The 16,283-nt window shown below is 37.2% G+C and overlaps 1 protein-coding gene across 15 annotated transcripts in view; it reads left to right on the forward strand.

Moving 5' to 3' along the window:
* CLOCK (clock circadian regulator) overlaps nt 1–15,632 on the forward strand; it is a 126,770-nt gene extending 111,138 nt beyond the window's left edge. For 13 of the 15 annotated variants that reach the window (XM_061145925.1, XM_061145921.1, XM_061145918.1 and 10 more), the window contains 4 exons: nt 1,244–1,453; nt 2,176–2,381; nt 6,143–6,389; nt 8,707–15,632. In XM_061145925.1, coding sequence (XP_061001908.1) covers nt 1,244–1,453; nt 2,176–2,381; nt 6,143–6,389; nt 8,707–8,886 — 843 coding nt within the window. In that variant the 3' untranslated portion in view covers nt 8,887–15,632. The remainder of the gene's footprint in view (nt 1–1,243; nt 1,454–2,175; nt 2,382–6,142; nt 6,390–8,706) is intronic. The other 2 variants (XM_061145929.1, XM_061145932.1) reach the window with 2 other exon arrangements.
* Nucleotides 15,633–16,283: the final 651 nt, after the last annotated feature.

The following is a 16,283-nucleotide window of genomic DNA, read 5'->3' on the forward strand; positions in this document are numbered from 1 at the left end:
TCGCTCAGTCGTGTCCGACTCTGCGAGCTCATGAATTGCAGCATGCCAGACCTCCCTACTCATCACCAACTCCCAGAGTTTACTCAAACTCATGTCCATCGAGTTGGTGATGCCATCCAGCCATCTCATCCTCTTGTCGTCCCCTTCTGCTCCTGCCTCCAATCCCTCCCAGCATCAGGGTCTTTTCCAGTGAGTCAGCTCTTCACATGAGGTAGCCAAAGTATTGGAGTTTCAGCTTCAGCATCAGTCCTTCCAATGAACACCCAGGACTGATCTCCTTTAGGATGGACTGGTTGGATCTCCTTGTAGTCCAAGGGACTCTCAAGAGTCTTCTCCAACACCACAGTTCAAAAGCATCAATTCTTCAGCACTCAGCTTTCTTCACAGTCCAACTCTCACATCCATACATGACCACTGGAAAAACCATAGCCTTGACTAGACAGACCTTTGTTGGCAAAGTAATGCCTCTGCTTTTTAATATGCTATTCCACTGGTGAAGGGAATGGCAAACCACTTCAGTATTCTTGCTTTGAGAACCCATGAACAGTATGAAAAGCATTTATAGTAGCTAAAGATAATTGATTCCCAAGAGTGTTTCCATCAGCATTTTTGTTTCTCCAGATTAGAGTCATCTTTTAGCAGTCTAATTATTAGTAAGCTTAAATTCCCATAATATCAAAATAATACTTTACATAGACTTTTAGGTACATGTAGGTACAGAATTTAAAGTTAATCATCAGTAATTTTTTGAATAACTTACTGGTAGGTATGATTCAAATTATAGTCTTATTTGATCAACCAACAGGGCCAAAGTTATGTCTATCCGATGCAACTAGGACTTTGGTAAAACCTTCAAGTGAAAACCACTTCTCTTTAATGCCATGAGTTATAAATGATGAGTGATGCACAGCTTCCAATCCACAGACCTTTGAGTAGCTAAGTTAGGGTAACGGTAACATGTATAATAATCCTCAACATGTAAAGTGTCAAGCAAGTAGAGGTTTTGAAATTTATAATGCTTTTTCTGACAATTAGAGACATAATTAGGGGTTAGGATGATTGCAAGAATGAAAATGAGTATCATGTTTTATTCAGTAATTATTTATTGCTCATTGTTCATTCAGAATGACTTAGTCTTCTTGTTACTTGCTTTTAAAACTTAATTTTTAGCTATTTTTGCTAAAAATGCTCTCATTCTTTTTAATTTAAAAAGATCATTTTAACGTAATCTTTATTTTTAAAGATGTTTTTACAACAGTCAACCCCTGGATTGAATTTTGGTTCTGTTCAACTTTCTTCTGGAAATTCATCTAATATCCAGCAGCTTGCACCTATAAATATGCAAAGCCAGGTTGTTCAAACTAACCAGATTCAAAGTGGAATGAATACTGGACACATTGGCACAACTCAGCATGTGATACAACAGCAGAGTTTACAAAGTACATCAAGTCAGGTAATGTTATTGAGTACAGTGGGCTATGGAATGTTCAGTGACTGAAATGTGTGGTGTTGCTAAGACAAAAACAAAAGCTTCATTTTGAATAATACCATATGTAAACCTTTAATAGTAATAATTAGAAACTATAGTATTGAGAGTGATAAAGTATTTTGTGCAAAATTATTCTTAAACTGTTCAATGTTGAATGCTTTCTGTACTTCAACATTTAGAAAATTGTTGCAGTTTGCTTGAAATGAATATACAGACTACTTCTGTGTGTGGAAAAAGAAAGAAAGTTGCAGGATTCTGACCAGGACATTTGTTACCATATGTGAAGAATGTATTTTGTTAGGGCAGTGATGGCTTAATTAACATTCTAGGAAATTTTGGTAATTGACATGCATCTGTGATTGTAAATCTCAAGACTTCGAATGAAATACATAAAGATGTCAAATGTCAGTTACTTTGGGTGTTTAGTAGCTCTTCATGTATATTTTATGTCATCGTTGTTAAGATCATTCTCCTTTTCGAAACTCATAGCTTACCTTCCAGCAAAATATTGAAGACTAATTCATTCTCAGTTATTCCAAGTTATTCCTTGATGGTTCAGTTTCTCCCAGAGTAGTATGTTCTGCCACTTCTTTTTCTATCATGTCAACTATTGTTAGAATGATGAGTGGTAGAAGCATACTTCCTGAATAAATTTTTTTCTGTCTGTGAAATCTTCTCTTTTCTAGCAGAGTCAACAGAATGTACTGAGTGGGCACAGTCAACAAACATCTCTTCCCAGTCAGACACAGAGCGCTCTTACAGCCCCACTGTATAACACTATGGTGATTTCTCAGCCGACGGCTGGAAGCATGGTCCAGATTCCATCTAGTATGCCACAAAACAGTTCCCAGAGTGCTGCAGTAACTACATTCACTCAGGACAGACAGATCAGGTAGCTGTCATGTTTCCAGAGATGTCAGTTGTTTGATTATAAAACAATACTTGGATTTTTTAAGTGAGATTTTAATTTATTGCTCACTCTAGAATTTGAAATAAAAACAATGTATCCTTGTTGAAGTACTTTATAATAAAAGAGTAATAGCAAATTTTATTTCATGTTATTTCATGTTCAAAAATGTGCTAACATATGGTAGAATCCAAATTCTACACAAGTTTTATGATAGGTTTTGTCAGTATCACTATGAAACTTTTATCTCTTCAATACGGCCGTTCTTGTGTTGTCAATGTAGTAGCAATGGTAAAGGTGTATGCTACCATAGTTTATACGTGCTATGGAGTAAGTTTAGCTCACCTTTCTTGAGTTTTGTTAAGTACTGTACTAAATGCTCAAAGTATATTATCTCATTTAATTCTTATTAAAAAAAAATGTGTGAGGGTCTTTATTTCCCAGGAAAGAATAAAAAATTTGGTCAAGGGTCTGAAGCTGTGAAGGGAGTGAAGAAGGGGATCTGAATTCAAAACTGGGTGTCTGATTTCAGAGCTCAAGTGCTTAAACATATACTACACTAGAGTTTTATGGGCAATTCTAGAAAAAATCGCCATCTGTGGCTAATTTTAGTCTTCCAAATGGCTGACCTAGAAATAGGTATTTTAAAAAAATAACCTTTTCAAATATTAGGAAGAAAGGTGTCTTTCAAAACTATAGGATTTCTGCAGTCTTAAAAATTACATTTTAAATGCATTTTATTTTTACTTATTTTAATGCAATGTAAGTAGACTGCTGCTTTTATAATAAAATCTTGCTGTTGTATTAGACTTTGTAGTAGATTTTATTGAAACCCTATTAATAATTTCCAGAGTGTAAGGAAGCTGCTGGATTGCAGAAGCAGTAAGATCAGAGAGAAACTCACTGCTTCTTTTTGGAACTCAGTTCCTTCAAGTTAAAAAGTCTAGCTTTCAAAGGAAGTGTTATGAATATACTCCATAGAAATATTATAAAGGGCTAGATTTAAAGCCCAAGGGAAATCCATTAACATAAAATGTTGACATGCATTTTAGAGGACACAGTTTAGCAATTTGTAGACAGCTGTTTTTGAAGGGGGAGAAACAACTTAAGCAAACATTTGAGTGCCTGCTTATATGAGTATGGCATATTCTTTATCCCAGAAGAAAGATCAGACTAGTCAAAGCTGTAGAAAGGTGAATAAATCAGTATTATTTGGTGTGATAAATACTTAGTAGATCTTTGAAAAAAAGGAAGTGAGCAGTTTTATGGGTTGAGGCAAGCAGGTGAGGAGCGTGGTCAGGGAAAATTTCAGGGAGGAGATACTCAGCCTGTGTCTTAAGAGCATTGCTTTAGATATGTGTGTAGCACGGAGTCACAGGAAGGTATTCTAGGCAGAGGGAGCAGTGTATACAAAAAAAGAAGTTAAAGCCAAAGTAAACTGCAGAATGTCTTTTGGTGCCAGAGAGGAATGAGATATTCTCATACTTAGCAGTGGGCAGTTGGGCAATTCAGATGCTAAATTCTTTTAAGATGACGGAGAAATTAGTGCTTAGCACTTCTGTGATTAAGCCACTTTATAATGTTATTTGTTTGTAAATTTTTCATTATGTTTTTGCATTAAATAATAATTGATCCTAAAGTACATAATATACAATGCTTTATTTTTAAGATTTGGCATGGATTCAAAATAGATTTGTTTTGTCTTATGGAACATTTAAACTGTATAAAAATTCTAAGTGTAGCTATAATTATCTACCTTAAAACAGGTTGTAATTGCAGTTATATCAAGTTAAATCTACAGTAGAGTCTTATCTCAGTTTCCTCACCGTAGTGACCAATGATAGAAACTAAGTTCATCTCACAGAAAAGGCAGATAGAAATGATATCTTTCCCTGAAGAGGCATTGTTTTTTTGTTATTGTTCTTTTATTAAAGACTGTGGAAGCAGGAAGGTAGTGGGTGGGAGGAGTATTAGTGAATTGTAATGCAGTGGGTACTGCGTGTGATAAATTTGTAAATTGAAGGTACTTTTATACGCTATTAGAATGTCATTTAGTTTTGAAACATAAATGTCATTTATGTTTATAAGACACAACTTACGATGTAAACATCTATAAACTTAGAGATTTTTTAAGAATTCCTTTAGGACAGCTTTAAGTTTATTTTGATTAGCAAAATGAACTATGTGTCACATATATCTAACTCCCAAGTACTTAGTAGTTTTATAAAAAGAAACAAGTTGATATTTTTAACAGATTAAAAACTTTTTGCATGCGTGCATTGCATTTTTTTTTTTATTGTGGTGAAATACACGTTACAAAATACTCACTATGCTAACCATTTTCACACGTGCGGTTCGTTGACATACGAGTAGGTTGGCACCATTGTGACAGTCACTGCCATCAATCTCCAGAAATTTTTTCTTCTTCCCAAACTAAAAATCTGTATTCATCAGACAATATGCTTTCCTCTTCCCCCTAACTCTTGGAAATCACCATTCTACTTTCTAAGCACATAAGTCTGAGTTTGACTACTCTAGATGCCATATGTAAATGGCATCATATAATGTATGTCTTTTCTACCTGGCTTATTTCATTTGCATCATGTCCTCAAGGTTCAGCCATGTTATAGCATGCATCAGAATTTCCTTCCTCTTTAAGGCTAAGTGTTATTCAGTTGTAATGTGTATACCACATTTTGTCGACCCATTTATCTGCTGATGGACAGTTGGGTTATATCCATCTTTTGGAAGTTGTGAATAGCTGCTATGAACATTGGTGTGCAACTGTGTGAGTTCCTGTTTTCCATTCTTTTGAGTATATGTACAGAAATGGAATTGCTGGATCATATGGTTGTTACATTTTTAGTTTTGATGAAAGACCACCATACTGTTTTCCATAATGGACAAACCACTTTATATTCCCACCGACAGTGCACAGAAATTCCAGTTTCTCTGCATCCTTGTCAACACAATTACTTTGTTTGATAGTAGCCATCCTATTGAATGTGATGTGGTATCTCCTGGTGGTTTTGATTTGCATTTCTCTAATGATTGGTCATATTGAGCATCTTTTCAGTGCTTATCGACCAATTGTATATAGTGTGAAGAAATATCACTTAGGACCCTTGGTGGTTTTTTAATCAGATTGTTTGTTGCTGTGTTGTAGTATTGCTTTATATTTTCTAGTTGTTAATCCCTTACCAGATCCATGATTTGTAAATATTTTCTCCCACTCTGGAGTGCCCTTTTATTTTGTTGGTAGTGTCCCTTGCTACATAAAAGATTTTAAACTTGTTTTTCAGTTTATCTATTTTTTCTTTCATTGTGTATGCTTTTAATGTCATAACTTCTAAGAAATTATTGCCCAATCCAGTGGCATGAAACTTTCTCCCTATGTTTTATTCTAAGAGTTTCATAGTTTTTGACATTTATGTTTAGGTCTTCAATCCGTTTTGAATTAATTTTTTTATATGATGTAAAGGTCAAATTTCATTCTTTTGCATGTGGATATCAAAAAAAGAGTTTGTATTTTTGTTTGTGATCGCTTCATTTTGCTCTGTACATTTCTGTTTCACTGGTATCCCAAAGGGAATCTTTAAAAACATGTAACAAAATTGGAACATATGGCTTTAAAAAGCTAAATTGGTAATATCATGGGTCCTCTCTTAGAGGAATACTCAGCCCACTGCCTTTCATAGTGTATACTTGTACTTCTGACTCCCCTTTCCTTTCTTTCCTCCTAACAGATTTTCTCAAGGTCAGCAGCTTGTGACCAAATTAGTGACTGCTCCTGTGGCCTGTGGGGCGGTCATGGTGCCCAGCGCCATGCTCATGGGTCAGGTGGTGACTGCCTACCCCACCTTCGCCCCTCAGCACCCGCAGTCGCAGACGCTGTCAGTCACGCAGCAGCAGAGCCCCCAGGAGCAGCCGCTCCCGCCAGGTCAGCAACCGCCTCAGGCTCAGCTGGCTCAGCCGCCGCAGCAGTTCCTACAGGTAATTCTCCCTGCGGAAGGATGTCCCAGCCGCTGTACCTTTCTATAGTGAAGTTAGGGACTAAATGAACAGTATTAAAAGGGTTTTAAAAAAAAATTAGGCATTATGTTAAATTACTTTATTGAATTAAATTTTATAATAACTTTTTGGTTATAAATTAATATTGGAAGAAAAATACTATGAAGGCACAGGCTGTTCTGAGATTGAGTTACTGCTATGTGAACTTTGGCAGTTTACTTAACTTGCTCAAATCCAGTTTCCTCATCTATGTAATATGGAGGTGCTAGTTGTTCATATCTCCTGAGTAAGATGCATGTGAATCACTGAGCCTAGTATAAGGTATATACTTAAACACCTTATAAGTATAACTTGCCTTCATAAATCACCACTATCTTGAATAATGCAGTAGATACTCAGATTAACCAAAATGCAGACACAGATCTCTTGTGGGTATATCAGACAGGATCTGCTTATCTAAAGATGCAGGACAAAGTCACCTAGATTGGGATCCTCAGCAAAGCAGCAGGCAAATTTCTAGACCTCAGTACCCTCTTTGGGGGATCACAATAGCAGATTGTGTCATCTGAAAATACACCTTTTTCCTTACTGGTCTAAGAAGCCAGCAGTTTTGAATATAGGCTAAACCACGATTTGTGCTGGATACCATTCCATGTACTCCAGGCAAATATCATCAGTTTTAAAGTTATACACCATATGGTAGGTATAATTAGAAGATTTCAGTATTATACTGTATACTCAGGCATAGATACACTGTTAGTTCATCATCATTGGTGTTCTGGTGCAAATATAATTCTTAACTTGATGTGCTAAACTAAAAGAGGTTAGTTACCTAATTATCTCTTGAGAGTCATACAGCCCCTTAGACATTAAGCCATTAATGACTGGGTTGGCTATTGTTATAAATGAATTAATGACAAGAATTTATAATAAGTTAGAAACTATTCTCTAGGGGAAATGTTTTCAGTGAGAATTAGGCAGAAGCTTAGAAAGGAAAAAGACTTGCCTTAGGAACTCAGTTCTCTGAGTCTCTCAGAGAGCAAGGGCTCTTAAAAGAATGAACATTCTCTTCCACTTCTGGGAAAAAAACATTTCAAAGAAGCAAGATAGGCAATACCCTTTAGAAATACACTAATATGTAGATAGAAATACACCATTTGCTTTTCTGATTATGTAACACCTAGTTCCAAAATGTACTTTTGTTGTAACCCTATAAGGCTCATAAATACCCTGAATTCTTTATCTTACAAAAACTTTTCCTGATAACAGTGAGAAAAAGAAGATGTCTGCAGGTGCTTAGCAAAGCCCAGTGGCCTTTAAGGCTCAGAGATCCATCCTTCTTTGTGTTTGTACAGGTGTCTTTCATTCACATGTGCAGAAATCATCTGTCACAGTTCCTTTTTAAAATTATGAACCCTGCATCAAGACATACTGACCTTAGTGAAGAAAGATCTTAATTTTAAAATTCCGCTTTCTTTTGACTAGTTTCCTTTGTGTCTCTAGAAGGAGAAATTAGGCAAAAGAAACCGAGGTTCGTGGAGCTGACACTCGCCCAAGGCCTAACAAGTACAGAGCAGGACTCACAGCCGGGCTGCTTCCGGTTTCAGACCCTGTGCTCCCGTCCTGCTTCGGTGCTTGTCACGCCACACTGTCACATAAAGGACGCAAGTCTGTACTGTGTCCTCAGTTTATGGTACTTTTAAATGACAGTGTTACTATTTAATCTTTGTAAAAACCCAGTGTGGGAGGTACTTGGATTATCCTTATTTTGTACATGAAGAAAATGAGGTCCAGAGGTGTAAGTAGCTTGCCCATCTGGTAAGCGGGGCAGCCAGACTTTGAACCCAGGCAGTGTACCTCAGGGCCCATACATGTTCTTGGCCACTGCTGCTCTAACGAGTCAAAAAGCTGGTGCAGAAGGCATTTTCTGTCTGGCCACAGATTGTTCATATGTTGTACGCTCTTAGCGATGATTCAATTGTATCATCTGTTTAAAAATGTAGTCTTTAGGACATAAAGTGAAAGAGTGTGTGGTTTGTCTCAGGACATAGATAGCTTTCTGTATCATATTATCTCTAGCTCAATTTCCTTCTGAAAAATGAAATTCTGTTATACTTCAAAAAGAGGGAAATGCTCATAAGCATTTTCCAGAATACTATTTTTAAGTGGAAAAGAAAAAAAAAACCCAAGACTTATGTACAGGTTTTGACCCTATGGAGAAGTGGAAAACTTGAGTAGTCTTAATGCACACAGTATAATGGGGGTGAAGCAGTGTTGCATGATCCACTTGTCTTTTTAGACTTCTAGGTTGCTCCATGGGAACCCTTCAGCTCAGCTGATCCTCTCGGCTGCGTTTCCTCTTCAGCAGAGCACTTTCCCTCAGTCACATCACCAGCAACACCAGTCGCAGCAACAGCAGCAGCTGAGTCGGCACAGGACTGAAAGTCTGACGGATCCTTCCAAGGTTCAACCACAGTAGCGCACATGCATCCTCTCTGCCCTCAAGGGAGGATGGGGGTGGTCCATAAAGAGCTGCTCAGATGACCTAAGGATGTGATGAAAAGTTCCAGTGGTTTCATGGGATGCAATACTGAGTGTTCTAGTTCCTGGAATTAGTTAGCAGGGAAAATGCTGCCTAGCACTGCAGATGTACATTAAATACCAGCCAGCAGGAGGTGATCACAGGGCCACAGCCAATTCTGACAGTGTTTTACTTGCCCAGATATTTTTTAATGGAAAAAGAGTATATTGCCAAATGTTAAGCTCAGCTATGAAACAGGACCTCCAGTGAATCAGAAAGGCACCAACAACATTAGTAACTTTGAGAGGTTCTGTGCCTGTTTTCAAGTGTTACAGAGGACACACCACTGCCATCCATGTCAGGGGTTTGCTTATGATGATGCCATGAAGACAGTCCAGTAGACTCAGTAGACCCTCTTCCCTTTTCAGATAATGATGGAATAGTAATTAATTTCAGAATGTTGTGTGGGTTCAAATTCTCTATGTACAGATGCTGTAAAAATAATATTATGTATATGTCTGGATAAAAGAGAAAGCAAAACATTTTGTATGCTGCATGAAAGCATTATCTCTTCCTTTAGGTATGAGTACATTTCCTTAGATTCTGACGCCATGTGCAGACTAATACATCCTCTTTTCCCTTTTGTTTACAGTACGGTAGTGTTCTATTCACTCTTCCGGGGCACAAGTCTTTTTTTTTTGGTTCATACTTTGACTGTGATGTCACAGTTTGTTCAGTGAGGTATGATGTGCTGCTGGGAATGGAGTTTGTTTTGTTTTTTTTTTTTTCAGGTTAAATTATTTGAAACAGGATTTTCAAGTTACTCAGAAATATCCCTCATTTCATTATTCTTCAATTATGTTTAAAAATAGGATTTGCACTGCTTTATTTTAAGATGGTTGGGAGTTTTGAGCACATATTTTGATCTAGTTCCTAGTTGGAAATAGTTGTGTAAACGGTTTTTAACAAGCCTGACAGTTATTTCAAGTATGTTTCAGTTATAGGAGTGAATTTGCACACAAAATATTTTAGGCACTTTTTAATGTTCTCACTGGTGGGAATTTTAACTTTTAGGATTTGTTGGAATCTTTTTATTATCCTCCACAATTTCAGTGCTTCTTTTAGTCAGAAATGATTCAGGGTTATTTGAGGGGAAAAAAAAAAAACCCATAGTGCCTTGATTTTCATTCAGGTGATTACTCACCATCTTGAACTCATTGTCTAGTTTCAGTAGCAGTTTTGAAATCTTGGTACATTTTTAATAGCATGTGGGTGTCAGCACCATTAAGGTCCTAATGAAGACTCTCTGAGTCTCTTGGATTAGAGATACAAATAATTTCAAAATAAAAGATAACATCCTAGTGACACTATTCAGAGTTACTATTGTGATCACAAAGTTGTTTTTCTAAATAAGCATTTTCCTTAAATCTATGTATTCATTTAGGAATTACCAGTAAATATTTTCTCAGTGTGATCTTAAAAATCCTGCAAAGACAAAAGAAGGGTTAGGGATTGGCTTTATCTTCACTATAGCACTAGAATCATAGAATCTTGTAGCTCACGTGCTTTATAAACATGAACTAAGATTTCGTTTGGTGATACCATATTCTAAAGGCAGTAAGTTCCAACCAGAATTGCATACATTAAAAACATTTTATAGATTCTGTGGTACTAATAATTAAGTTTATAACTAGAGAACAAAGGAAAATTAATGGGAAAATATCTTATTGGCTATCAAAAATTATTACTGAGGAAAGGGAAGATAGCAAGCTGCAAGAAATCAAAATTAACCTTAAAAGAAAACGTGTAACAGAATTGAGGCTGTTAAACAAAAGATTTTGGCAATGAAAATAATACAGAATTGCTAGGTAAAGGTGTCAGGGGATCTCTCAGCTGGTTCTTAAGACTTTTCTGCCCTTAGCTTTGCTGTCATCCTTAAGGGATGTACTTTATCTTCCTGTAGAAAAGCATACCTGGCCACACTCAAACCAGAAAATTCATGTTGAAAAGAAAACAACCAAAGAAAGTTGGTACCTACCCTTCTACAAAAGAAGTGTTACTAGATGCCAATCAGTAATTAACATATCAAGGAACTCCTCTTCCAGCTAAATGACCATCCAGAAGAGATGACTTTGTCATGAATGTCAAGAATAGATGTCAGAATATGTGTGTACTTAAGCATATGCCCACAATGGACAATGTTGATGTTGTAGAGTATGGCAACAGTATTTTTTTTCCCCTTCAAAATTGCCTTTCCTAACCTTATCATGCCATTCCATGTATTCTGAGTTGTGCCTCATCTATTTATTGGCAATACACAGTAATACAGATTTAGCAAACAAAAGGTATGAAGAACTATTATATTACGGTTTAATCCTCCAAGTCCCACATGTGAAAAGAAAGATGGTGAACCCTGAGTACTGTGTACTCAGTCTAACACAAGCAAAGCGTAAGACAAGCCGCAAGGTAATTTTGTGGACGGTTCAGTCACATTCTCCGCTCCCTATCCCTTCAAGTATTTTTCCATCCTCAAATATTTAGGAAAGCAAATTATACAAGGTTTTGCTTTATAATTCCTGTTGTTCTCACAGCTCACTTTTTCCTGCTTAGAAATGGTCGCTACATTTAAAGGAGCAGCTGGCTGCTTTTCATTTGCTGTCAGAATGAAGTGTTGTGTCAGAAGAGCTAGTAACTGCCTCTCAGCTCCTACTTTAACTTTATTTTCCTCCTGCTTCCCTGGAACTTGGACCCCAAAGCGGTTCCTGCCCCCTCCTCCATGAATCAAGACTTGAGCATCCTGATGGAAGATTCAGCAGTTGCCTGTTATTCTTTCATTTCTGTAGCCAAAGCTGTTCATTGAAATCCAAATCTCAGTCATGAAAAAATACCAAATAGGAACACTTTTCAGCTACTTAAAAATCTTATCTTCCCTCTTCTTTACTGTCATAGATATTCCGTTTTTCTTAAAAAAACACCTTTTTCCTGGGTGGCAATTGTTAGGTGTTGGCTGCTTTGAACTGCTCTGGCCCTGGGTGAGTCACTTTTGTTTTTAAACTACCAGTGAGGATTATAAGGATTAATAAAGTTGCTGCTGAGAGTGGTGTCAAAGCAGAATCAAGACACTTAAAAGTACTTTATTATTTGAGTGAAAATATTGGTGGAAAAACATATGCGAGGGGACGGTGGGTAACATGTGAGTAGATAACTATATTCGGTCTCCCAGCTCTGTCCCAAGTTGAAGGGGGAATTTGAGTCCTGTGCGTATCACTTAAATCTGGTTTAAGAATGTACTAGTAATAAAGGGATGCCAGTAACTTTGAATGGTTTGTTAACAGTACTCAGTGCAGACTAGTGAAAATGTTACTGGGATGTTTCAAAAGTGCTCGGGTTGATGGTCATTGCCTTAAAGCATTCTGCTTGCAGTTAGTTAAGGGCACTGTGTGTGGAAGGGAGATGAACCCTTGTTCAAGAAGCCTTAGAAAGGGGCCCCTTAAAATAGAACTCTTGTTTGCCTGCTCTACACAGACAGGGGGAAATTATTTTAAACTGGATATTACTCAACAAGTTTTAAAATATTTCCACTACATTGAGGTAAACTATTTTTTTTTTTTAAGTGGACTGCAAATAGCATTTTGCTCTGGTATTGCACATTTTTACTTTTTTTTTCTGTTATTTCTTTGGTGATTGAAAGTTTGTTGATGAACATCTGTGTGAAACTCACTCACATCTATAACCTTTCCAACATCTGTGACCCTGTTGTTAGTCCTTCGGGAATCAGTGTTGGAAGGTATAAACACTGGATATTACTGTTGCTGAGTGAGTCTAGCCAGAAGTAAGCTGATGGGAATTTTTAAACGGAGGAAAAGAAACAGCACAAAGGCACTTGCCATTTTTATAGTGATCAGAGAAAAAGAATCTTTTTTGTTTGGGGCGGGTGAGCATTCTTCTAAAAGGAGCTTCTGAAGTAGTTGCAAAGGAAAAGAGTTGACTATTTTTATAGTATATTTAATATATTTGTATATAACTATGAGTAGGAACCCTGCACACGCCTCCCACTTTTCTAGCTTCCTTCCCCTTTGGCCACAGCACTAGCAGAGCCTCATCCGCATGGGTGCCGTGCCTATTGTCAGCCTACCAAAACACAGTGCTGCTGCTTTCCGAGACAGGTGAGAAGACCCAACTCTCATGCCTGGGGATCCTTTACGTAGGAATAGCACACACTTCGCAGACATCACACCACAGTTGAAAAGCATCATTTTGAAAGGTAACAAGCACTTTATTGCAATTACTCATTTTGATACAGTTTATTATAGTAGATATTGCCATTTCTAAAGGATCCCCAACTCATCACTTAGGTGAAATTTTTAAATGACACATTTCTGAGAAATGTTTAGATCCAGTGAACCATAGTAGGTTTAAGGGAGTGATTTCAAGGTAGCCAAATGAGCTTTGACTTTTGTTTTGAATGTGGTAGAGTCAAGGGATTATAGATGCCTAGTTCCATTTAGACACTATTGTAAACCTATCTTGCCTATTGTGTGGACACCAAAAGAGACCAATGAGCCTGTTTGTTTTCAGAGGTCTAGGAGAATTGCATCAGTGTGAATAGATGTATAGAACTAACCTAAAAGTGATTGGTAGTCATATTTTAGAATACAGTAATTTCAAGAATTATTCTGAGTGTTTTAAATGTGCTCTGAAATGTTGGCATGTCATTTCAGTGTTTCCATTTGAATTGCTCTTGTAATGTTTTTGCACAAAAAGAACTGAGAAATACTACTTTGGTTGAAGAAAAGGAAAAAAATAATTTGGTCGTATTTTAATGTCTCCTGTGGAAACACTGGGGGTGAATTTTGTTGGTACAGTTATTTTCAGGATATTTGAAACAGTATTGAACAGCTCACAAGAAATTAAGCAACCGTGAATGGATTGAAAAATTAAAACTCTTTCCATGTGACTGTTTTGCATACTTTATCCCCATGTCATAATTTAACACTACATTCCTTGTTTTTTCTTAAATAAAATAACTTTGCGGGTTCTGTTTTTGAGTATTTAGCAAGTTATTTTCTAAGCTGCCTGGGTTTTCCTAGGGAAAACGTTCTTAGGTGAAATAGGATATAGTTTATGAAAAGACATTAAGTGAAATCCCATCACCACCACCAGCAAACACTGAGGTGCTGCATTAAGTGACAATCAAAATAGTATTTATAGGAGAATTGAGAAAGGAGTTTTTAAAGAAGCAGTCGCTTTGAAAGTAGTTATCTGGGTTTCTTGAATAAAAATGGCTAAATGTATTTATTTAATATTTTAAACTATCTTTGCGTCCCGTTTGCTCATCAGCGTGATTTCAGTGTCGTGCGTTTACCTGTGGTTTGCTGTGTTCTGCCCGGTAATCTGTGCGGAGGACCGGCTCTGCCTCCTGGGGGTGCGTGCGGGCCTCAGCCCTCGTGACCCTCTTGGTGGCGCTCCGAATCTGTTCCACTTCAGCACAGCGGTGGAGCCCAGCCCAGGTGCCCCCAAGGCTCCCGTCCTGTTCTCAACTCAGTTAAGAAAAAGTAAAAGTAACTCCAACTTTTTTCTAGTTTCACATGCTGCCTTTTCTACTTTATGGGCACTTTTTATATAACTTCCCCAACGCAGCCAAAGGCCAGTATGACAGAACCCATGGCACTCGTTGCCTCTGTTTGCCCGTTTGGAAAATGTTATTAAAACAATCAGCATCTTCTAATGGCCATCAGTCATACCCATATTAAAATCCATCTAAAGTCCTTAAATATAGGTGGGACAATGTATAAATACTGCAAACTCTTCTACAAAGAAAAATAACATGTGCTGTCTTTTATATATAGTTTGCTTGGTCCTTTAAAACCAAAGCCAAACCAAACCTTCCTACACAGCACCATACAATAAAAGCAGTGTTTGAACATCTAAAGCCTAGAAATTTGAGGATACTCATTGCTGGTCTGCATTGGAACAGAATTCTCCACCTTAGGGCTCTTGAGTCCCACAGGCCACGTCCAGAGTGCACTCTAGCTTTGGGATCCCTTAGAGAACGGTAATTAAAACAAGTCAACCACAAGTTGGATTTAATGATGTAAAAAGTGCTTCTTGACTCTCTAAGGGTTAAATTGGAGAGCTCATGTTTTTAAATGTATGCTTTTAAGTTTCTGAGCAAACAAACTGTGACATCGCTTTAAAAGTGACATTCAGATGTTTACGGTGTATTTTGAGCTGGCCTGTAACTGGTGCAGATTCACCGCCGGCAATGGTTGTGCCGATACTAAAGAGTTAAAATGTAGGAGAAGCTGTATTGTGTTCAGGTGGATGTGTTATGTAACCAGACAATCATCAAGCAGAAAGAAAAAAACTGGCCAGGAAATGTCATTTTCCTTTATAGATGTCAGCCAGCCAGAACAGCTGTCATTTAGATCATCCTGGAGTCACTCTGAGATCTGTTTTATCATGGTGTAAGTTGGGGAAGGTCCTCAGTATGGCACTTGCACATTCATTCTATGTAAAGACTGAAGCCCAAAGACAAGTTAAATTCAGTGCTGTATTGAAACCAGTTAGTGCAAAAAAAGAAAAAAAATTTTCTCTCTGTAAAATCTGTAATTGTTAACATCAGTTGGTAGTTGTAAACACACACACCAGATTATTTCTAATGTTCTGTGTGGTTCTTAAGTGTGCTACCCTTGACATTGATATGTCCTTACTGCTTGGTTCTTGGTTTAAAATTAAAATTAGATATAGCCTGTCATTCTTCCTTCTGAAAGGGTGGAGCTGTAAATGGCTAAGAATACCTATTTTTCCTAAAGCAAACATTTCATTAAAATCCAGATTGATATACAAAAACAAGGCTGACATTTTCCAAGTAATGTCTTCAGCCCGAATCCTAAGATACACAGAAGCACGACGGGTAATGTGAATGGTTTTAACGGTGCTATCATAGGTTCTCTGCTGATCTTCATGACCTGTTTGGAAACACAGTATTGTAAAAAATGTGGATCATTTTGTTACCAATTTAATATTGCCATTCTAATTTGGTTTTTAAATTGGTTACACTTGTTTCTCAGAGCCATCCTTTGAGAAGAGTGTAAACTGTGTTATTAGCCTACCTCCACTCAGGCCTCTTGCTGTGTGATCCTTTTTCCAGGTTATGATGTGCAGTTTTTAAAAACTATATGTTCTATTATAATTCTTTTTCCTATAGACTCCTGTAATGTATTCAGAACCTAAATTGACAGCAAAAAGAGCCAAGCAGTAGCATTTTGTTTTTTTTATAAATGTAAAAATTAGATTCATTTTGTTTCCTATTCAGTTTTAAAAATAAAAATACCTCAGTGCTGTGTTTTCCA

Source organism: Dama dama, chromosome 6, assembly GCF_033118175.1.
Source record: "Dama dama isolate Ldn47 chromosome 6, ASM3311817v1, whole genome shotgun sequence".
Taxonomy (NCBI): domain Eukaryota; kingdom Metazoa; phylum Chordata; class Mammalia; order Artiodactyla; family Cervidae; genus Dama; species Dama dama.